We start from the raw sequence: 24,938 nt of genomic DNA on the forward strand, positions 1-24,938 counted from the left end.
AACACACACACACACACACACACACACACACACACACACACACACACACACACACACACACAAACAAACATTACACACGAAACCTTAGCATGAAGCTACCTCCTTCTGTGTAGCTCCGTTGACTACTGGTTTGAAAATGGACATTGTCAGTTGTCCTTCTGCGTCTGGAGTGTTTGACTGACAGCTTGTGAAGGACCCCTGTTGGTGTCCAGTCCGAGGGTGTTCCCCCATCATCTCTGATCATGTTAAAGTGTGTTCCATGCACAAGGCCCATCCGAGCCCAACAGAGCCCAGCCCCTGTGATGCTACATGTGACCGGTTGCGATCTACTAGGTTTTTACAAAGATCGCCAGCAAGCAGTTCCAAGAGAGAAAGTCGAAAAAAAGCTATTTTACATCACTTTACAGCTGTGTTAGGTTCCATCTTTAAGGAAATCTTCCTTAGAGCTCGGGTCAAGGAGTTTGAAAATGAATGGAGATTTTGTTTCCAGCGGCAACAGAGCAATCCTGGAGTGGGAACATCATGGATATAGACTTGTATAATTCAAACCTATAGGTTTTAAAGATACAGAAACTATTTTTCCTGCCCTTATCTCACAACACCTGGATCACTGTAACAGCCATTTGTACATGCCAAAATAAACAAAGACCTGTAGAGTGGCCACAGAGCTGCCAGGCTTTAACCAGAACCGGTTTAAACACATGATCCTGGTTTATTCTTTTAATTACGTAGGCACTTAATGGTCTGACTCCACAGACTATCTCAGATCTTTTATCCCCGTATGACCCTGCTCTTTGAGATCCTCTAGCAGGGGCCTTTTATCTCTTCCAGACCCTCAGCTGAACAAGGGGGGTCAGAGCTTTTGAAATAAGAGCCCCCAGGCGCTGGAATTACGGCAGGCTGTCAGTGGCTTCTTTTAAATCTAAACCCCACTTCCATCGCACCTCGTTCCCTGATTCCATCTGATTTATTCTGTTTATGGTTCTGCCACAAGGGGTTAGTCAGGGTTAGTACTGGCTGTGTGTTTTAATGTGTTTCTATGTTGTGTTCTTGGCTTGCTATGGGAAGCACTTTGTCACTTTGTTTTTAAAAGTGCTACACAAATAAAGATATTATTATTATATTACTATCAATTACTGTCAACTGTGTTGACCCGTGCTCTGTCGCGTTATAACCAAGCTTTAAGCTGCACCTTTTCACCAGGACATCAGAATTCATTGTGCTGTGCCACTTTCTGGTGGGACTGGTCCTGAAAGGTATTGGACACCGTCCTTGCCAATTTATCATGCAGCGGAAGTCTAGAGCAGGGATCATCAACAGGGGGTCCGGGACCCCTAGGGTGTCTTCAGATCTAGTGCCAAATTAAAAAAATATATTTTTGAAAGTTTATTTTTCAAAAGTTACAATATTCTACTATACAATTGGGTTGCATATTAAACTTGGCCGAATGGATGAAAATAAATGGATATTATTCATACATCATGTTTTAATGTTGAACATCCATGTGGAAGGCGCAGTGAATCTTTAAGTTTAATTGTACAGCTACCTTAGTGGCTACTTTCTGTTAGCTTATCTTCAATATGTCAACATACATATATTACTTTTAAATTAGGCCAATCGATCTTTGCTATTGATTTGTTGGATTCAAAGGAATATATGTAGAAACTATAGAAACTTTCAAAAACATATCTTTAAAATAATTTGGCAGCCCCCCTGCATTAACTCTGAGGATCCCTAGGGGTCCAGACCCCCTGCTAAAGATCTCTGGTCTAAACCCTCTGGGGTAGACTAACCACATGTGTGTATAAAATCCACCTTGTTTTATTTGCAATGTCCTAAAGAGGTACTACACTACCCACAATCCTCAGCATAACAGCCTCCGTCTATGGTTGCTGGAGCTTGCTGGTACAATTGAAATTACTTGCACCTTTCCCTTTTCTTTCACTTTTAAAATATGTTATGGTCCTGATTCATATTGTAGCTGGTTGCTTGGTTCTAGACTTCAAACTCTTTATATAAGCAGTTAATGAAACGTCAGCAGAGATATTGAAGGGGGAAATATCTTAAAGTTATATAAGTGGGCGGCCACTGTTGAGCTCCATAGGTGTTTGCCATACAATATCTCTAGCGGAAGAGACACGTGGAATCTGAGCACGTCTTTGCTCAGATCCTGCGGAGATGGAAGTGTAGTGAGAGTGGAAAATCCGCCTCGCTGTCTGACCTCGTGTACCTTTAAAACTGCCTCTGTAGAAACTATCTCTCACATTTTCCAGGGAGGGATATTTGGCAGAGGTGATTTTAAAACTGACACGTCGCTACAAAAGTCAAACTCATAGTGGCCAGATGTTTGGAAACTGTGTGCCATCAAAGCCCTGGAGTCAAGGACAAGGTTTTCCTTTTGACCGAAGGCTTGATCAGAGGGCGAGAGGCAGCCAGGCCGCTCACCTGCAACCACTCACAGTCACACTTACCAACCCAGTATCACGCCTTAGCGTGCAATACACCCACTGGTCCGTTGGGTTTAGTGTCAGTGTCACGAAATCAAATTAACATGGCAACACTCATAGGCAATCTAAAATAGTTAATGAATTAAAATATATAAGTATATTTTAGCCATCAATCTTCATCAGGGACGGTGGTTGGAATGAACTTCATGCTTCTTCTCTGCTTGTAAAGCACCTTCATACATGTGTACAGTGGTGTAGTACTGTATGCACTGTACTGTATATAAATATATTGGTCTATGTACATTATGTGGGCCAGAATCTGCCTTTGGGAGAGGGGGTCTGGCTGTCCTCCCCCAGGGTTACTTTCAGCATCAAAGACTTCATTTCCTGCATTCAGATCACTTTTATTCACCGATTTTCATAAAAAAATGTCTTTATTTAGCCTATGCGAAGAAGATAAACACAGATGACAATTATTTATCCAAAATATATCAAAGATATAATGAAAGGTATGTTGTTGCTTGTCATTTGGGATTTTTAAGAGGGTAAATAGAAATACAGGATACTGTGTATGTGTGTTCATACTGTCTTAGTATATAGTAAGCTTTCTTAGTAGGTATACTGTGTATACCTGCATATCACTTGGACTACACCACTGCATGCATGTAATGTCCACGCCTCGGGGGGGCAAAACGTGACCCTGACACGCCAAACCCAACGGACCCAGCAGGTGCATCACATGCTTAGGCGTGATCCTGGGTTGCATTCACACCTACATGCACCTCAGAGTCAATCACTTAGATGTACCTTCAAATTTGATTCTAAAAACCAAAGAGACTTAAACGATTTGTAAGAATCAAAACTGTTTGTACAATTTGAAGTGCAACCACAAAATGTTCACAAGACATTTGGCTCATGACAGAATATAGTAAGCTATACTATAATGAGCCATATGATGGAGCACTACACAGTGTCACTGCGTCCAGGCGAGGCAGGTTATTTGCATCCGGTATGTTCGAGGAGACTTTGCAGTTTATCCACTTCACACCAAATAGCAAAAATAATCAGTCACTTTACCACATGAAGGTCACACAAAGGGGTCTGGTCTACTTACTGGAGGTCCTGTAAGACAACAAGAGACAGAGAGAGATAGAGAGAGAACATTTTTAAATGCATTGTGTATAACATACATAACATTCATACAGTCTGAATACCTATCATGCCATATTCATACAGTATTAAATACACTCAACAGGGTCAAATGGAACTAATGGTCTGGGGTCTCGAGCGAGTGTCGGCTTGTTAATCAAGCCGAGAATGTGAAGCTGAAGCAACCAAATATGTTTCAGAAATATTCTCTGCAGCCTCTGTTTGTATTTTTTAAGCAGAAATGTAGACTTTGAAGAACAGAGCATCACCAAGTGATTTGTGTTCATGTATTTTTAAAGACACATTATATAGATCATGGATTCATCCCAACCATGAGAACAAAGACCTTTGGACGCCTATGGTGATGCCTGAGAGGATCCGAGAAGACCCGGCCGTGGTCAGACAGGGTGGATTTTGTCTGTGTGTGTGTGTGTGTGTGTGCACGCTCTAACTTGAAGAGGTCAAACTCAAAGAACACAGATGTAGCAACGATCAACTGTCACTTTAATTCAAAAAGGGCAAGCAGCAGAAGTTATGTTCATTTTGCTAGACACAACAAAACTGCGAGTGAGGACAAACAGAGAACCTGGATGGATTTGTACCAACTTTCTTGACAAGGAGGAGGATTTACATCAACCTGGCAGGCACTGGGGAGAAGGCTACTGATGTTACATAAGGTGAGACACAAAGTTCTGTTTTGACTTGTAAATTAAAGTTTTAACTTTTAAACGCAATCAGCTGTCAAAACAGTGCTGATCGGGTCTGTGTCTCCCGGGTCCAGTTAGGTTTGAGTCTGACATTTTTCGGTTCTCTGCAGGTCTGGCTCCAGATAAAAATAAATAAATACAAAAAAACACCAATACAGTTCCAGAGAGCACATTTCCGGGTCTTTTTGGGTTCGGGCACAAATGTCGGGACCTGTGAAGACCTCTAGTGACATGTCCAATCATTGAGACATAAAGTACAGGATTCATTTCAGAATGTCAGGGGTCTGGATCGTTGTGCATCTGAAAAACTGTCCTGGGACTTTGTCCAAATCTGCTACTCACATTGGCCTTATGTAAGAAATGGGATACAGTAAATTATTGTCAGTCACTGCATATGGATGTAACAATTAGATGTTCTTTGTAAAATCAATCAGTACAACATGCTATCTTTATTGACGTGATGCATGTTTTATTATTCCTATCTTTTTTTAATCCTATGTTTCCATGGAGACTTTTAGTGTCCACATTTGGTTTAAATCATCCAATCCTTTTTTCATTGAATACCCTTTATATTTAGAAGGGTCTCACTTCTGGCATATTTGCACTGATCTCTTAATATTCCTACTCCAGCTGGGAAGTTCCTTTCTCACATTTAAACATATGTCTCCACACATTTCTCTACACAAGTTCAGAGGCTTAGTAAAGTTAATAATAACAATCCAGCTTTTCCTTTATTATTTGAACTTACTTGGTTGGGGATAATTGAGTGGACATTGACTCTTAACTTGGTGTATTTCAAGCTTAAGAACATTGCTTAACTTTGGCCCATTGTGTATTAAGCTTGGATTTAAATGATTATTTTTTCATGATTGTTTTTTGGATCAACCTCAAGACATAAGAGACATGATATGATTGGCCTAATTGTGTGTCTTTCATGTGAACACTGACCAATCACATTCTACTATGGACAACCTCAACCTTTAGCCATCTTCACTCAGTGAGTAATTTATTTTGAATAATTGATTTAATTTATTAATTTATGCTGTTTATTGACCCCAGTGGGGAAATTACAATTTACACTCTCTTCTGTTAGAAATCACTACACACAGGCCTGGAAAAACACACACACACACACACACACACACAAAAACTCAAAAGTCATCTTGATGTACTGCGTATGTCCAGACAGAGAAACCTTATCAAAACTCTAATATTTAGTAGTTTAGATTGTATTAGGCTCAGAAACTCTCATCAACAACTCATGGGAGGGACAGATGGCCAGGTCCAGCTATGACTCACTCAGCCCCCGTAAAAAAAGGGAAGACCTTCCACAAAAAACAGCATGTTTCCCCTTGACCTTTTCACAAGCACTATGAGGTTATCGGACAAACCCAATCACTGCTGAATTCAGACGGGGGCCATTAAAGATGTTGATGCGTCAGTCACAGGAAGGTGGGGAAAATAAGTAATGACAAATCTCTTGCGTGAAAGGTCATATCAAATCCCCGGCTTTTTCTTCTAAGCAGGTTTATTATGTCTGTCCAGCTGTCAGCTCAATTTGTCCACTTTGCAGTTGCATGAAATGAAAAGCAGTTGGAACAAGTAAAAGAGTTCAGGGTGAGGGAGGGATTTTATGGGCGACTCAACTTTTATGTTTTAGTCCCCTCCATAATATCTTTTCTTACCAGTGACTTGGCCTAAAAGGCCTTAAATATCAAATCTCATATCATTTCCATAAAAAGCTTGCCCAGCCCTGCTGCAGTGCCCTACTTCAACCTCAGCACTGGACCTGTAAGGATGTCCAGGATCGGTGGGTTCACCTAAAGCTTTGGTCCAGGACAAGATGTCTACTTCTGATTATACTGCCATGAAATTGAATATTAATATTTGCATTTATCCAATTGTCCTCATAAGATGAATATCTAATGATGGAGATACCTCACTTGCTTTGGATAGTTAATCATATTGATAATAATAATGATAAATGGAATCAATATAGCGCTTTTCATAGACTAAAAGCCTCCTTACAATGTAGGTAGAAAAGAAAACCAATGCAAATGGGATGAAAAGGGAGGGGGTACAAATAGGCAGTGGGGAAGAGATGGGTCTTGAGGCGGGACTGGCAGATTGTGAGGGACTCAGAGGAGCGGATCTCTTGGGGGAGGGAGTTCCAGAGCCTGGGAGCGGCCTTAGAGAAGTCTCTGTCCCCTAAACTGCCGAGGTTGGACTTTAAGTGGAGGCAGAGGAGATCGGTTGGGGTGGATCTGAGGGAACAGGAGGGTTGGTAGGGGGAGAGGAGGTCAGTGAGGTATGAGGGGACCAGATGGTGGAGGATTTTATAGGTGAGGACCAGGATTTTGTAGGTGATCCGGTGGGAGATGGGAAGCCAGTGGAGTTGTTTTAGAACTGGAGTGATGTGGTGCCAGGATTTGGAGGTGGTGATTAAGAGGGCGGCTGCGTTCTGGACCAGTCGGAGTCGGTTGATGTTGGTAGAGCTGATGCAGAAGAGAAGTTAGTTGCAGTACTCTAGTCTCGAGGAGATCAAGGCGTGAAGGAGTCTTTTAGCAGTGGGGGGTGGGAGAGAGGGTCTGATTTTGGCAATGTTGTGGAGGTGCAAGAAGAAGGTTTTAATGACATGCCGGACGTGGGGCTCAAGGGAGAGGGTAGAATCAAAGATCAAGATTCGAATATCTCTAGAACTGTTCATCTGATCTACTTCCCACTTGGCGGTTGTATTGCTGGGGACCTAATGGCGTGCAGTGTTGTATTTGGTCCAATGTGACCAAGAGGTGGCGCTATAACCGTGAACTTTATGTTTCGGCCTGTAACTTATTAACCTTAAGTCGCTGAAAAAAACCTTGTTTTCATGGATTGTGTGGGTCCTGACAAATCTATCCATGATGATTGCATTTAGACCGATTTTACTTCATTTTGAATTCTATCCAAATCAGCTCCTCCTCCTGCAAATGTTGAGCTACCATGAATGCAACACGTGGTACGTAACATCTCTGGATCAAGGCAGATGATGTTGACCTTTTCGGTTTTCTAATATTCCATACAATTTTGCTATTAGAATAAACTATAGAATAACGTCTCTGTCTGTCTGTGGATGTATAAATAACTGTCGTGCATATTCTTGGTTAATGTTCTCCTGAGAATATTGGGTAATAAATGAATTACATTAATGTTAATGAATATTGAATAATGCTGTAATACAATCATCTGATCATGTATTTAAAAAAAAGAATAAAGCATTTAAAAACAGATTTGAGTCATTGATTCCCATGGCAACTGTTGAAACTTTGAAGCATTTAGGTCAGCCCTACTTCGCATCTAAGAACCGTTCGTCCTATCGACTTCACGCTTGGCGGGCGTAATGCTGAGCACCTAAGGGAGTGTGTATCGCGTGTGAGGTCGATCGGATGAGCGCTTCTATGGAGCAAGCAATAGGATCGCTCCGACCAGGCACACATTCCCAACCGCCACGTGATCCGGACGGGTACGACCGCCGGCAACAGCAATACTGAGCGCCATGTTGGCTCATTCCTACGACACTGCACTTGTTAGTTTAATGCACAACAATAACTTTAAACTAACAAACGCTACCTTACGTTCTACACAACATAAACACCAACAATCTTCTCATTTGTGAGTTTCTGTTGTGAGATGGGATCAGCACGATGGAGTTTCAGTTAGAGCAGGGCATGTTCCAGTCATTCCTGCAGTTGTTATCCACTCCCTAAAGGGTAAGCCTAAACCTTCTCTGAGTGCAACAGTGGGGAAAGCTAACATGGAAGCAAGATTCCTGTTGCATTCTGGGCCTGCCATCACATCCTGTTGGCTGGGATCACTCACCCAAGGGACATACTGTAGAGCACCTTGATCCAAAGGCACTTTTGGGGGGGTGCGGGGTTCAAATATAGCGCATGAAGTGGCGCCTGACGAGGGGCCGCTGAGGCAACAGCTTTACATGCAACAAACAGTGGGCACAACATGAAACAAACTACACTCATAAACACACACACAAGGGAATTTGCATTGATGTCATGTATTTCAAGTCCTCCTCTGCTGAGCTTATGCTCTCTAACTATTGCTAACACCTGTTGTTTCTGTTTATGTAAGGCCACTAGTTAAATGTGGCCGGAAACGGAGATCTAATATTGCATGCCGACATGCAAAGTCTGGGCGTTCCCCCTTTCCTGCTCCTATTAGAGTCAGTCATTTACTCAACACTAGCTTTTGCATGTTCTTAAAGAAACTATGCATCCAAATGTCTAGGACACTTTGGAAATATCACACAGTTACCCGATATTCTACTAGGATACTTTACCCTCTGCGTCTGCAAACATTTCAACTTTCAAATCCACCATAGTAAAGGTGCATTTTCACTGGTGTGGTGGGCAGGTGGACTGCCATCTTGAGACATGGGACAGCTCTGTCGCAGCATATGATCCAGGAATAACCTGTGGAATTTAGGTTCTGAAAATATCCAGATCCCAAAACCCACCACAGCCTCCCGGATCGACCCCTGCTCGCTCAGATTCCCCTGCCTCTCCTGTTGCCCTTGTAAACACACAGCAGCAGCCGGTGGAGATGTCCTGGGGGGGCAGGCTTCCCGTTTGGTGAGAACCACGGAGAGATTAGAGGAAGGCTCTATGTTAGACTACATTGGAAGATTGGTCATCAGAAAGCAGACATAGACAGAAACACGTCAATGCCAGTTTACGTCCTGGAAGATAAATGTGAAGTCCAGGTAAGCATGTCATGGTCCACTGGAGGGCCTGTGGCCTTCTTCAAGCACTGAGATCAGAGCGTTGGACTGATGTTAATGCAGGCAGCCTGTAGGACTTACATTTCTCTTAAGATTAATGGAACAAGTGGATCAAACAAGTCCTCACACCTTAGCAGTAAAGCAGGTCCTATATCACTGTCTATAGTGCTCCAAAAGTGACTCGTGTACTTTTTGGATTTAGAAAGGGCGTAGCGGACATAGGCACACAGTCCAGCTCCTCCTGATGGAAAATGTAGAATTCCCTGGGCTCAGACGGAAACCTCCAAAGACAGCATCCCCTAAGCATCATGATCAGATGCCTGAACCAACTCAACGGGCAAACAGAGAGTAAAGTCCTCAGAAACTGAGAACACCTCATCCTTTAACAAGTTCCACTGCAGATATAAACTGCGCCGGTCTGCAACACCATCGTCAGTTGGATTTAGTGCAGTTTTTCATTGTAATTCAGGCAGCCTGGACCAAGAAGTAGTCTGATGAATTGTGCAGGTGGTGTGAGGTGAGCTTGAGATCTTAGACCGCGTTATGTAAAAAGTCAATCCATGCTTACGTCAAAGGTTTCATTAACAGATATGGTGACAGGACTGTGGAAGGCCTGTTTGCATTGTCAGCAGAGCGTGTCCAATCACCTTCACAGCAATCACTTGGCTCTGACGACAAAATCGTCTTTTAGGGGAAAAGAATACTACGCTATGAAACTTCACTTTCACACACAGAGGATTTTCAACTGCAGTTGTGCAAACAGTAGAGGGGATTTACTGAGGGGTGCGTATCAATCAAAGGATAATACTAAATGAACTTTTGTCCCCCACTCGTGGAGAGGAAAAATGCTTCCACCTTATTGAGACCTGGAAAAATCACACACTTGAAGGACTCCAGTTTCCAAATGAAACATGTGGATAGAGAGCCGTTAGTGGACTTTCTTGAAAAATCGTACCTGCAGTGTGGGACGTCTCTTTCCTGCAGTCACAGGGGAATAATAAACCTGAACAGCATCGATATTGGGTTCAAAGCCCTCCACAAAACATTCATATAGACAAACTGACAGTTCATCAAATACTCTGTTCATTTCCAGCCTGTCCAGTGGAAAGAGAGGCACAGGCAGAGTCAGGACAAAGGCTCCCATTCTTCATCCGCTGCATATTAACTGTATACAAGACAACTTAGCCATTCCCATGGAGCTCATATAAATTTCTTGCCTTGTAAAACTTCACAGTCATAAAGTCATAGTTCAAAAGCGGCTTGAATCTTTGACTCCATGCTAAACTAATGTCTTCCTATGAAAGAAATGACAAATGTGAAGAAAAAGGGACCACGCTAATATAAAAAGAGGCTTTCTAATACTGCTGAAAAGAAAATTGTAACCTCTAGGAATGACATTGCTTTGGCTGTCGGACAGAGGGTGAACCTGCACGTCCAGTCCCATTTCCTACATTTATTTTGAAGAGGGAGGTTTCATGCCAAAGGGTGTCATTCTGAGAAGAATTTTGCATCTACAGCCTGTTTGGGATATGACACCTTCGGAGCACAGGCTTCACAAATGTGGAGCCAATTTGCTTTAGGGTTGGGAACAACATGCTGTTCGCGCTGATGACATCTCCATGTGCAGACTGTAAAAGTACCGTTCTGCAGGATACCTGACGCATTAAATCAATTAGAGGCCAAATAGCCTGCCCCTTATTACACAAACAGCATCTAATTCCATGAAACCTTCCCCAGCTGTTTCATGGTTTGTCATTCTTGCCAATTCAAGAATGGGTAAAATGAATGAGTGTAGTTGTTTAGCTCTCAATACCCTTTGTAGAGAGACTGGGATATTTTCCAACAGGCCCGAGACCACAAAGAACAACGCTAAGCCTGGGATTAAATAATTACCCAGCAGCTCTTGCAGCAGGTCACCACAGAAACAACATTGCATCTTTGCCAGAAAAAGCCACTAACCTGACTCAACGATCATTCTCTTTAATTGCTCTCAGGAGGAGAAAAATGCATGCATTGAAAAACTTCCTGTCCTCTACTCCAGTCTGGACAAAAGTCAAGCTCCCCAATGCAACTCATGGCAATGAGTGGAACTGAAGTTGCGGCGTATAAATCATACCTTTCACTTTTCTTTCCTTAACTTTTAAGACCACACTTAAAGCTGCATTAATAGGTTCCTTTAGTCACTAAAGGGTAGCAGAACAAGCAGAAAACACAACATCTGACATATTATCACCCTATAAAGTTGTTGCCAACCAGTTGCATAATTATAATGCATATTTTCCACCCATCTGGTCCATATATCCCTGCCTCTGCTGAATTATTTTGGTAGCACTTTAGATTCCATTAGAATAATAAGATGGTAATGATGTGGTAACAGTGGGATAATAAAGAAATAATAAGTAGGTAATGACTTGTAATTACCACAGTAATATTGGGGTAATACATCATAGTAATACGATGTAATACTAGGGAAATAAGGTGATAAGAAGGTAACAGATGTAATAACTTGGAATGGGTTTGATGATATGCATATCTGGGTAAAGGTAATAAAGTTATATTATTTTTGTAATAATATGATAACAATAGGGTAATATATAGGCTACTATCGGCGTAATACCTTCCAAATTAGATAACACCTCTTGGAATTTAAAATTGGTAATTACCATATTATAATACTGAGAATTATCCATCCTTTATGTTCCTAATATTTCCAAATACTTTACAAAGGATATGTATAATCCTGTGACTTCTTACCTGGAAACATGTCTGGTAGTTTCTGTTAACAATCATGAATCAGTGGTGCAAAACTGTTGTGCGGTCTGTTGTGCATGATCAAAAAACATTAAAAGACAGTAATTTGATGTATTGCTGCAGTGAAGCCCAAACCCCAATTAGTAGATGAGGTTCCAGTCTGGTTGACAGAATCCACCAAAGATAAAGCTTTCTGAGCAACGTGCCACATCCAGGCTCAGTGGATTAGTCTGTTGAGTGATGAAAGACACACTATATTTACTTTATACACACATGTCCACTAAATCATGTCTGACTGCATTAGTTTTATGTTTTCATGCAACAAACACGTTCCTCTGAGCTTGGGAAGCTAATAAACCCCACGGTCTATCATTATGAAATTAGACTAAAGATCAGTGCCTCAGGATACACGGTTACATTTCCCTGACTCGCTAATTCATCTAACCACTAGCAATGCACAGTCAGGGCCTTTCTTCAATAGGCCGGAGCTTTAATGAGCCTTTAGCCCCAGCTCCTTTTCATTGACTTAATGGTAGGGTTGCATTCAGGCACAATGAGGGTTTATTCAAGTTTTGCTCTTGAACACGGTGAGCTGTTGTTAGGCCTCAGGGCAGGAATTAGCAGGACAAAAGATCTTTGGGAGGAGAAGTAATGACTTCTGTGGCTGAGGAAACTGACAGAGGTCAGCTGTTTTCCAGCAAAACCTCACCTTTCAATAGAAAACAAAAACGTATAGGCTGCAGATGGATAATTCAGACTAACAAATAAGACTGAGCCAGAAGAGGAAGACCTTAAGAGGTGCTAAAAAATGAGAGAGACTCCCTCTATAAATAGTGAGTGATAATGTGTGAGAAAACCTGAGGAAATTTACACAGTGGTGAAAAAAAAGAAGATTTAAAAAAGAAAAAGGCTTCTTCTTAACACCTTCGGCTTGGATGCGCCCAGCACCCTGACTGTGACCCAAGAGGGCCCCTTTGACGTTAAATAACCTTCAAAAGTCCACGGGCCCCTGTCATGAAAACCAATATGTCATTCAGCAGGGTTTCAACAGCCAGAAGGAAGAGAGAGACAGACGAGTGTGTGGAAAACAGAGAGATAGCAGATGCAATTCATCTGTCTTGTGTTTTTAAGCGATTGATTCAGATGCATCCTGTGGGGGTTTTTGGAGCCGTTTCCCAGAAGCTGTAGGTGTGGCGGGTGGAAGTCTGAGGTGGGACCTGAAAAGCTCTCTGGGTGGAGAGACTTTCACAGGCTGAAGCCGTGCCAAAGGAAGATCTACTTAAGGAACCGGGATTTGATTCAGACTCGAGATAGATGGGGAAACGAGGCCAAGTGTCTGTCTTCATTTTCTATTTTGTGCTCATGATTAACTGGTTTGGATTATTTGTAATGCGTCCTTGTGTAAATAGATAATTCAGCATTCGCCTCATGTTTCAAAGACTTCTTTCCCACAATAGAAAAAAAGCTAATTTCAAGAATGAACACATTTAACAAATCTAGGAAAGGAAATATGGACATTTGGGGAAATGAACATGTTCTCTTTCTTTCTGAGAACTTTTTCATGAAGCATAGAGCACACATCGTCTGTTTTATATTTCCATTTGTGTACACGTTAAACATGCAAGACGCAAGACTGACTGTGAGCGGTTTGTAAGGTAGTGTTGTAGTCAAGACCACCTAAACCGAGACCAAGTCATCACCAGTATTGAGACCGAGGCAAGACCGATACTTCGATGGGTTGAGACTGAGTCAAGACCAAGACCAAGACCAGTGCTAGTCCCACACTGCATTCCACTATACATTGTGGAAAATGCTAACCATTGTCAGTCCTTAAATTGAGAATGGGAGATCCATATTCCTATAAAAATACACCCACTGAAAGTGAATTGAGATTCTTCTTCAATCACCACTTTTATTGCCATATGAGAAATGGCTTGATAAAATAATCCAAAGGCAGTTGTAGTCTTGACCAATCTAGAAATACAATCCAAAGTCCTGTTTATCTGTAACAGAGACAATATGCAGTCGATTCTGAGACGAGACCGAGACCTTCAAAAGTTGTCTTGAGACTGGTCTCGCAACCAAGACTGATATCGACAGCTCCTGTGAGGCGACATTGTTTCAGCAGCCATTACAGCTGAGTTTAGTGGAAAAGGTGACCGTCAGGCAGCTACGACAGTTAGGGTTAGCCATCAAAACTACTAATTAAGATTAGAAAAAATATGGTGGTTTGGGTTAAAACAGTCGTCCCCTTAAATAGTACTCCCGTTTTCTGGGTGAAAGTCTTGTGTTTTCCTCCTAATGTCTTGCGGGACACTGAAAGCCCTGCTCGCTATGTGGATCTCTGCAGTCTTACACATCAGCATTCCTTGTGATGCGGACACTAATAAATGCATGGAATACATACGTATTACTTTTCTATATGTACGAATGGTTGATGAGAACAGCCTGGTTAGAAGCTTTCTGTTTTTATGCTATTGTAGGATTCAGTAATGGTTCTTTCTCTGTAAAAAATGCAGCAACATGAATGTGGTATCTATCTTTTCATCCCACTCTTCCCAACATGGTGATGTATGTTCTTTATTAAAGACCACGCACGCTTGAGAAACTCATTCTTTCAGCTTTCCTCCACTAACTGTTTCACAATTTGCTACTTTATTTTGGGGATTTATAGATTTTACTGTTGTGTGAGTGATTGATCCTAACGGCCATATTGGCCCTACTGACTCATAGTATCACATCCACAGATGTTGTTGATGTAAAATAACCAAGGTCCAACAAAAACTTCCCTTACTTTTCCCAAGTTAATGTCTAATTTCTTCATATGGTTCCAAACTTTCACTGTGCAGGAATCCTGGCCTTGGAAACATTTCAATCCATCTTAAGGACATGATAACAATATTCTCAATCATCTCTTGATGGCAGTTTCTAATAATAGGCTGAGGCAGTTCCAATGAGAGCAGTACGGCGCCACTCTCTTCCTCTTTGCCTAGAGGCCGAGGGCGTCCTGGGAGGGAAAACCCACCTCCCCCTGACCCGTAGCACATTACTTAACCCAGACAAATGGCAACTCAGCAAAGGTTAAAACAACAAATTCACCAAGGTAAACTCAGTGTTTTATGTATGGGTTAAGACAACAGTAAGGGTATTGTGCAGCTTGCACCGTTGCCCTCCTGCATCTGATGCTTAATGTGCATTTGTATCCATGTTCTTCATTAAGGGTCTTCTGAGACTTTATCTAAATAGTGTTATTGGTTTAAGAACCTGAGAAATTAAATATCAGAGCAGTCTTATGAAACAGCTCACAAGAAAAAGGGAAGCCAGTAAATCCAACCTGTTCTCACTCCCAACTCGTCAAATACTGACGCTCGGTCAGTGGCTCACAGAATCAGAAAGCAACTCGAAAATCCCCCTCCAGGATTTGTAGGTAACGTACAGTACAGGGCCGAGAAGCGGCTCCACTGGGGTGCTGTACGACCACGTAGTATTAAGAACGACAACGGTAGAGAGTAGTATAAAAGACACGCAGGACTTTCACGCAGGAGCTTGTGTCCTGTTCTTGGTTCCTAACCTGCCCCATTCTTTAGCTGTCAGTTACCTCCCGACCCAGAGTGTTAAAATGTACCCCGAGAGTCAACACCAAGCGTGTTTAAATAAAAGGGCTAGACCCCAGTCCTGAGATCATCAAATATGCAACTTGGGTCTTATTTTTGTAGTTTGGCCATCATTCCAATTAGTTGTGAACGTGATTATTTCTAGAACACTTTGTTTTTGTGATGGGACTAGAAACATTAGCTATAATGAGAATTAATAGGTGTAGATTTCAGGGACTGTTAAGGGGGTGCGGGAAATGCTACTTTTTAGGCCGTCCCTTCATCTTTCTCTGTGTTGGCGTTCTAACCTCTGGTGGATCTCTGCAGGGTAAACCCAGACCGCTAGCTAGACTATCTGTCCAATCTGATTTTTCTGTTACATGACTAAAACTACTAACGTTCCGCCAAAACAAGTTCCTTCCTGAGACTATTTAGCAGAGTCACCGTGGCTCCGTCTGGCACTAGGCACCACCCAAGATGATTGTGATTGATTCAAAGAATTGCCAATAAACCAGAGTCCTTTTTTCTTCCATCCCAGAATGCTGTGTGGACCCACCAGACCCTCTTCCGCAGCGCTGTGGAGGAAGGTCTGGACATGGCTATTATGTCACTTAGGTAATGCCAACATGTAATAAGTCTTGTATATGGATAAACATAAGAACAAGCCCTCTTCTACACCACAGCTTAGTGCATTCACATTCAAAAATAACATTAACTATTATATCCACGTTTATATCCGTAGTTAATTATGTTAAAACCATTTTTGAATGGACACATTGGGAACATAACAGGTGCAGGTTTATCACACATTAGGGGTTGTAATACTGATGGATCCCCTCATTTCTTCAGTCCATGGAATTACGAGGGAGCAGCTTTATTGACCTTCCATAATGGATTTCAATGCACCTCCAACTAATTTACAGCTACAACAAGCTGCTGGAATTTTTATGAGCGAACATTTTTCAACTCGTGAGTCAATTTCTCAGTGTTGTTCATCGCCGGGCCGCTGACATACATCATCATTTTGTGAGGAATTTAATTACAGCATGGATTTTTGAATGACAACTAGTCGCTTTCTTGACACCCTGCGGTCTCACACCAACCAAAACACACTGGTTTGGTCTCCTCGGGTTCCCCTATGTGTCATATTACCGTGGTGAGGGAGTCAAATACATGTCGTCCAGCTTTGTCACATCCCTAATGTGAAATATCTCCCGGATATTTCCCCAAGGACCAGCGGGGCTGGAACCCCCCGTGCCCCATGTGACTTCATAAGTCAGTCTTCTGCCAAGTATAAGAATGAGGTGCTGTGAGGATTTAAAGAGGTGATTCATTCTTAAATTGAGTTACCAGGCAGGAGAAATGGTAGCCGACACACTGCGAGCTATTAAAACAGAAGCTCAGACAGAGGGAGCGGGAGAGGGATTGCTCAACCAAATGGATGCGTTTACCATGTGTGCCGGAGGAGTGTTAAAGCGGAGGGTCTCACTCTAATAGCTCTCGCCTGTTACCTTAATAATAAAAGCAGAACCACCAACATAAACATCACAAGTCTAACGTACTAGAGGGGACCAGGGGGGAGTCTGGATCCAATCAGAGAGGGTTAAACCAAACTGGATAGAAAAGTGAAAGAAAATATAGGAACAAATAGATGAATCAACCCTAATTAAATGAGCATTTATATTTGATTAATGAAGATTATATTGGGGCCTGAATTGATAAACAGAGGAAATGTAATCCCCCCCAAGCCTTCCCTGTGCCTTTTATTAATATTTGGCCACCAATGTACACCCAAGTCCTTGATGTATTGCTGCGGCTCCACAAAGATGAAAGAGGAACCCGAGATTTAAGCTAACCACCCCCTACCCCCCTTGCAGTCTGATGGCGGGACCACAGCAAAGCTTGGGTTTCAGCTTCTCCGAACACCCACACCTCTTCACCCTCGGCCCACGGTCTGACACACCGAGCCACGTGGAAGGAGGACGCCAATATATCTGAAATATATCCAGACATGCATTCCATTGTTTTTCCCGAAAACTAAATTCTCACCAAGTTGAAAAAAGGTTCAGAAAAAAACCTATTCTAATTAAACAAAACCAACCGGATATATTCAGATGAAAGCAGCTGATAACTCATATTACTGGTGTAAAAATAAGCCGCCCTGCCTCTATTTGCTTAGGAGGAAGAGTTTTAGCTTAAACCGTAGCCAGTGTATCACTGCCCATGTTTACTGGTGTTGGTGTGATAATTCAGATAAATGTTGTTAATTATTAAATGTAGTTCAAATCAAAACACTCTCAATGAGGAACTAAAGTACCACGCCCTATCATTTCTGAGTTGAATCAGTTTTAAAATGTAGTTGAAATTACGGATTTTATTAAATAAGACAGTGTATCTTATCATTACAAATGTGTTTAGTCAGATCATGGACCATGCATCTAGATATATAAGATCTTCATATATGTCCTATTGCACATGTGTCAAACTCAAGACCCCTGGCAAATTTAAATCTGTCCCTCATAGCATTTAACAATTCAGGTTCATAAATAATGTTGGGCCACCTAGTTTTTGCCGCTTTTTCAGAAGATTTTTGTCACTTTGTCCAATCTTTTGGCAATTTTTTGAACGTTTTAGCAACTTTTGCTCACTTTTTTGCTCAATCTTTTCAACCTTTCTTCTTTGATGGCTAAGTTACATTTTTGGGGCTTTGTAACAACCAAGCTGTAAGTGAGAAGAATATAGGAGACATGCAAAAATACAGTCAAAGATGTTAATTAAATCAAATCATGTCAAACTAAACATGTCTGGCCAGTTGACGTGATTCTTATTTTTCTTATTTTTCACGTAGTGAAAGTGAGTTTGACAGCGCTGTCCTATTGTCATGTAGAAAAAGTTATTTACGTAGTGTCTGGTATTTTGCAGTGCATTGAACTCCCTGAAACAGGCGTTTAGGCCACAGGAGAGTAAAACGTAGGTTTTCTTGCAGACTTGGGTAAGACACTTTAACCCTACAATTACAGCCTCCACTTAAGTTTGAGTTAGCCAAGAAACTCCAGCCCTCTATAGCAAAGAAAGCCTCCATCATCATATTTGAGTGCTGTTTGTCATTAGCCGGGACACTTGAATGTCATACGGTCAGGCTCAGAATGGGTGCTGTCATCGGAGACATTAGTCAGCTGGACGCCTCCGTCCAAAACAAATGAATCAGGCAGAGATGGAGAAATGACGGGTGTAAACAGTGGCTTTAAAATAGCTCACAGCAGCCCTATTTATCTTCAGGTGGAAAGTGACATGGGATATAATGTCAGTGCAAAGACGTACGTTGTGTTGAACAGTAAATGCAACATTTTTATTGGTCACCTAATTCACACCGTTAGACAGATGGGTTGTTAGGCTTGAGTAACTTTTGACAGCCGTCACTACTTTTTTATTATTATTATTTTTCAATCTAAGAGCACATGGGCCATTACAGTGCACATGCACAGGCCTTTATTGTCCTTATACACAAGGGCAGTACTTGTGCAACGAGATTGAAGCAAAACCTTTAGGCAAAATATAAAAATATAAAAATATAAAGTACAGGTAGTGCAGAAAAAAAAAAGAGGGGGGGGGGGCATGGTGCACAGTTCTGAGAGCATCTATATACATACATAAAATATGTAATGTGTAATGAACAGAGAGAGCCGGGCAACAGGGACCTAGCCGCTCAGTTTTGACCTGGGGCCATTGTCACCAATTGTACTGTTTTTTCAAGATTCTCTCTATTTTATTATCTTTTACATAAACTTCTGGTGCTGAAACAAGCATAACTCTTCTATTTAGCATACTGGCTCCAGCCTCTCCAATGTGAGGATTGGCTGCTTCCCCTCGTTTATCTCATTTCAAACTGAATGTCTTTGTGTTTCTGTTGGCTCATTGTGCTTCCATGTATGCATGGAGCAGATATGAGGGAGGACGGTTACATGACATAAAGAAAGCTTGAAAGTGGAATGCCATTCAGACAAACTGATCATTAATTAGACCTATGTTATATTAGGTTGAGCCACAGAATGTTACCAGTAGGAGACTGATGAGAAAGCCCAAAATGAGAGTGCAGCGACTCCGGACCACATGGAGGCGGTATTGTTACAGAAAAGGTTCTGATGAGAGCGCAGTGCTTTCCTACGCTGTGAAAAAGTTTGTGAATGAAACATTAAGTTGTTAAACTTTACTAATTTAGTCGCCAGCTGGCTAGGTAGTTAGTTAGTTTACTAGGAGGCTGAGATCTCAGATCAGCATCACCTGTGTAAAAAAATCCCTTCATCTGATGTTTAAAGTGAATAAAATAGCCTAAAATAGGCCAGCGGGAACGCCACAGCGGGGAATTAAAACGCCACAAGCTGGCGACCACTGCCATGACACTGGGCTGCTCTAGGGGTGCAACAAAGGGGAAATGAACCGCCACAATCGGTAGATGGGGACAATAATGGCCCCCAGGAATCAATTCGCGGTCTATGGGAGACGCAACAACAGAGAAAGGAAAACACCACACGCCGGGGGTTGCACCGCCACAAAAATGGGGAAAGGAACGGTCATACGTGGGACCTGATGCCCGGTCCCCAGGGTAAAATTACTGTGTTGTTTCACCCATCCACCCCCCCAACCAACCTCTGTACGCGGACTTTCAGCTTGTCAATACTACTCGCCACCGTAATCATGCACAAAAGGTGCTTCCTTTGTCCTGACCACCACAAAAAACCCAAGAAAATCATGTCCCTGTACACGAATAACGTGACCATTTCATGAACTACCATGAGACCATCATCATGCCCGTTGCCGCTTTCACTACAAGGTGAATTTATCGCCATGACGATGTACCCTTACTGATTTAGGCTAATTTTTCAGAACGACAAATGCTGTATCAGCCGGTTTGCATAAAAATGTAACAAGCTTTAGCTCCTACACGGGACCGGACCGGTAAAACTGGAAATCGACCTAACTTGCAATTATATGTCATCACCATTATGCCTTTTTGGACTGCACAATCTCTTGTTATTTATCATGACACAGCTGTAACACCAGCAGGCATATGGTGAACGATCGGAGCCACACAGGGGGGTACTGTGATTCCTGCGGTAAACCTTCAGGCCAATGCACAGTGGATTGTCTCGCTCTCCTTCCCAACAGCCTATCAAAATAAACAGTAACGTCTGATGAGGGATGGCATGTCCACCGCAAAGACAAACAAAATGAAAAGCTCAATCACACGTTGGGATCCAGTTTCATACAGAGCAGCCCATGATGAGAAAAACAGGCCTGGCCGCAAAAACGGCCGTTTACCTCCAACTTGGCAGAGTAATGACTGACAGGACATTCCTCCATCTCACCACCAGCGACCCCTTCTGCACTTCCTTATTTCTTACCCCTGTAGTGTCCAGAAAAGAATTTGATAACAAAATAGAGCTAAATTAGGTTCATGTAGACCACGCAGGCCTGTGAGGCTTGCAACGCTGAGCACTGATATGTGACACTCCATGCTTTGGGATACCATAAACATTTTACTGCCTTTTACAGTAAAAACACACAGTGTTCATCTCTGTTGGAGCATGGACACATTGTCGTGTGTTGGTCAAGCTCACATTTAGACCTGGCAGGGTCATGGAGGCCACCAAGAACACAAGAAACTATCCTCAGGGGACCATCAATGTCCAAATGTTAGGCAGACCTAAAGGAAATGCGAGCCTAAATCCTCAGAATTACTCACTAATATCACTAAAGTCTAATGTCCCATGTGCTGTGTATAGTACATTTTTCAGAGATGGTTCCTGCAGAGAGCAACAAGACTAAAGCTGAATTGATGGGAGTCCCACTGTAGGTATCTATGGCGTAGGATTTGATTTATATATTCTGTAGTCAATATAACCATGTATACGTGTAAAAGGGTCCACAATCTATCCAATAGCTGTTAGAGTCGTCCGAGTCCAACAACTGACAAGCTCCTGCAGAGACAGAGACCGAGACAGGTGGACAGCCAGACACACTACCTCTCTTTTTCTGTCACATAAACATGAGTTCTCTGTGTTTCCAGATGGCCTCTGTCCATATACACACTCAGATCAGATCGGATTTCCCACACATACAGTACACTTCCTATCAGCTCTGCAGTGTCTCACACACACACACACACACACACACACACACACACACACACACTCTCTCTGCATGCCACCCAGATTCTAAACCTTACCTTATAGAAAACCAAGTTAAAGCTACAGCTGGGAATCAAATGTGGAGATATAATGATTACGATTCATCATTATAATCATTTTGTCTATGTTTGAATGTTTTAAATAACAGCTGTCAGTCTACATTTGAGCTCCATTTGTTACCTGAAGATGATAACATCAAGTTGTGTAATCCTTGCAGTATTGAACTGAGCAAGACACAGGCAAGAATTGGTTTGGCTGTAATGTCGAGGTCTCTGTGTGTGTTTAAGTGTGTGTTTAAGTGTGTGTGTGTGTGTGTGGGAAAAGGTGATTAAGACCTAGAGGTGGTCACTGGTCGTGCACTTCCAGTTTTTAAAGACTTCAAAGCATTCATAACACCAACCTCGGTTGTGCCACCAAATCCAATTAAAACAAGCCCAAATGGCTTCACACTTGTTTGGGGGGTGAGGATGAAAAAATAACTCCGGGGTTTCCAGACAGAGGAAGCTCAGAGAGACAAGCACGGGGCCTCTGCTCAGTGCGGATTTTGTTGGTCCAGATCAACCATCTGCTATTCAATTGTTACCTGAAGAACAAAAAAAGTGGAGGCCAGCGTTTGTCTCTGTGTCTCAGATCAGCAGAGTAGAACCACTGAGCCAACAGGCCTCTGGTGGCCCGTTGGGCCCTCTGACGCGGCGCTGCAGGCAGGGGGGCCGAGCTCTACTTTTAGGCTTGCTGGAGCGAGACTGAGCCACTGTGGCAACACACTGGTTGTCCGAACCCCCTTTAGAGGCCATCAGGACTCATAATCTGGGATATCCACGTCATCACGCGTGAACGGGCACACTAGGGCGCACCGTGACAGCAAACACTGCCCCCCAGCCAATGAGAAGCTCTGATTCACAGAAGGTGCAGTGCAGGATAAAGGTGTGTGGGTTAGGGCCAGGTATCGTTCAAAAATATTCAATACCTGAAGGATCCCAACTTTTGAGAGCCACAGGCAATCAGCTCTATTTTACCTCAAATTTGTGCTTTTATTAATGCATGCATGCATATTTTTGGTTTGTATGACAACGTTCACTAGTTGGCCTATTGAAGAGCGCTACTGGAGTTATGTTCAAAATAAGTTGTGTTTGATTCTCTCTGCCCCCCTGCAGGTCATTGAGCATGACGCTAACAGCTACTTTTGACCGGAAGAGGCTATGTGACAACTTAGCTTTTCACTTAACAGGATGTGTAAAGCACTGCACATTTCTAGAACTTAAGGTATTTGTTATGCATTGTTCCAAGGATATACCCATGGCTTGGTTTGCATTTCCAAAAGAATGAATGAAACCGTGATCAGACAACCCTGGCCCAACCCTGGTCATTGGTGTGAACGAGGTACAAGTGGCACAGGAGATCAACCCCGCCTTTGGGTATCAAATTATGTTGGTGTCAGATTGACATCAGAGGACTGGGAGGCTGCTGAGGTCATACTGGACTCACTCATTCTAACTGGACTCCCAATTCCATTCTCCATCTGTCTGTCTATCTATGTAACAGATTGAGTGTGGAATGTGAAATTCAGGATGTGAGGAGATGTTGGACTGGGAACCTGGATCTTCCTCTGACTGCCCTCAGGAGCCCGTGCTTGATGACAGCATCCTGGGCCGTTAGTCAACCATCAGCTGGGGACACATAGACGTCCATGTCTATGATCTCACCATTTAACTGCTAAGGTGTATCCGTCCAGCTAGGTTTGTTTGGATTTGGTTTTCAGTGTGGAGTGTCCAGTGGGGGACTGTAACTAAGTACATTTACTCATGAGTACTGTACTCCAGTCCAAATGTTCAGGTACTTGTACTTTACTTGAGTCTTTTCTTTTCATGTCACTATCTAATTCTACTCTGATACATTTCAGAGGGATGGATTTACTGTTTACTTTCTAGATTTGTATAGACGAGGGACACAACAGGGACAGGAAGTAGTTCTTTTGGAGATTCTGGTCAACTAGTGGCTGTTGGAGCATTGTTTGCCATTGAGAACGAGCTAGCATGCTACAGTTAGCCACCTCGTCTCTAGTGACGTAGAAAGCCGTGCAGATGTCACCCGGAGACTGAAGACAGAGGACACTCAGAAACCGGATCTCACTCAGAACAGCATGGGTTTTTGAAGTCTGTATGTGTGTGGAAGCACCAGAGACAGTGTTTTTTTTATAATATGGCTACTTTAAACACACAACTGCTTGGATTGTTCAAACTTTCTAAAAATGTTCTGCATTGACTACTTTCAATACTTTTTTCCACATTTTCCTGATGATTCTCACTTACTGGTAGGAACATTTAAGCAGACGGGTTTTAGAATGCATGTATGCTAGGGATCTTTCCAGAGAAAGGTCAGTTTGAAGGGGACACTAGCTCGCAGGAATAGATCGGAATGTGCAAAACTGTGAGTGTCTTACCAATAAGGAGTAGTTTGAAGGTACCCCTATCCCACAAAAATAGCTAGATTGACATGTGTGAGGACTAGAACAAAAGTATAAAGGAGGAGTTATTCTGCTGTTCATAGAGACACTTTAATATTGAATAAATCCAATCACTTACTTTTATTAAGGTTACATGTTCAATGCAGGACTGCAGTGTTGTACTAGTACTTTTACTTTAGTAAAGGATCTGAATACTGTCTCCAGCACTGGGAGTGTCCCTCTGTTGCACAGGGTTAGTGATGAATCCTGATCCTGATGTTGGACAGTCTGAACTTGTTGGAACTGATGCATAGCGTATGTGTTGTTGTCATCATGTTCTCCCAACAGTTTATCAGTATTATCATTATTACTATACCAAATGGTAAACATTATCATGGTGCAAAGTGACTACATTAGCACATCATTTCTAAGTAAAGAAGGACCATAAGTCTCCTCAGCAGTTCTATTTCTCTTTCAGTTCAACAGTCCACACTCAACCTTCCATCTGATCACACACATACACACCAACCTACGTATGAAACAATACTATTCAGAAGAGTGAATGTTTTCTTGAAATGAGTCACATTATTAACATTCCTGATATTTTTATAGATTAAAGTGAACACACGGATCTCCCATGACGGGACACAACTTTCATATTTTACACATACAGGAATAACTACTAGTACTTACCGCAGGCCTAATTACCTGAGTGATTATAAGGGATTATTAGGACAATAATTATTGTGATATGTCCCATTCGTTGTTGCAACACGCTGTACGACCATAATGCAAAAGCATCAACTAGGCTGCAGACCGCCCCCCCCCCCCCTAATTACTGTGGCTACTCAGACCGCAGTGTACCATGGGAGAGAGAGCTGGAGTAGTG

The 24,938-nt window shown here is 42.4% G+C and overlaps 1 protein-coding gene across 16 annotated transcripts in view; it reads right to left on the bottom strand.

The window, feature by feature from the left end:
• Nucleotides 1-24,938, bottom strand: part of col13a1 (collagen, type XIII, alpha 1) — a 125,913-nt gene that overhangs the window by 67,919 nt on the left and 33,056 nt on the right. For all 16 annotated transcript variants that reach the window (XM_034898311.1, XM_034898318.1, XM_034898316.1 and 13 more), the window contains exon 3: nucleotides 3,562-3,569. In XM_034898311.1, the coding sequence (XP_034754202.1) occupies nucleotides 3,562-3,569 (8 nt within the window). The remainder of the gene's footprint in view (nucleotides 1-3,561; nucleotides 3,570-24,938) is intronic.

The sequence above is a fragment of the Etheostoma cragini genome, chromosome 17 (assembly GCF_013103735.1).
Source record: "Etheostoma cragini isolate CJK2018 chromosome 17, CSU_Ecrag_1.0, whole genome shotgun sequence".
Classification (NCBI taxonomy): Eukaryota; Metazoa; Chordata; class Actinopteri; order Perciformes; family Percidae; genus Etheostoma; species Etheostoma cragini.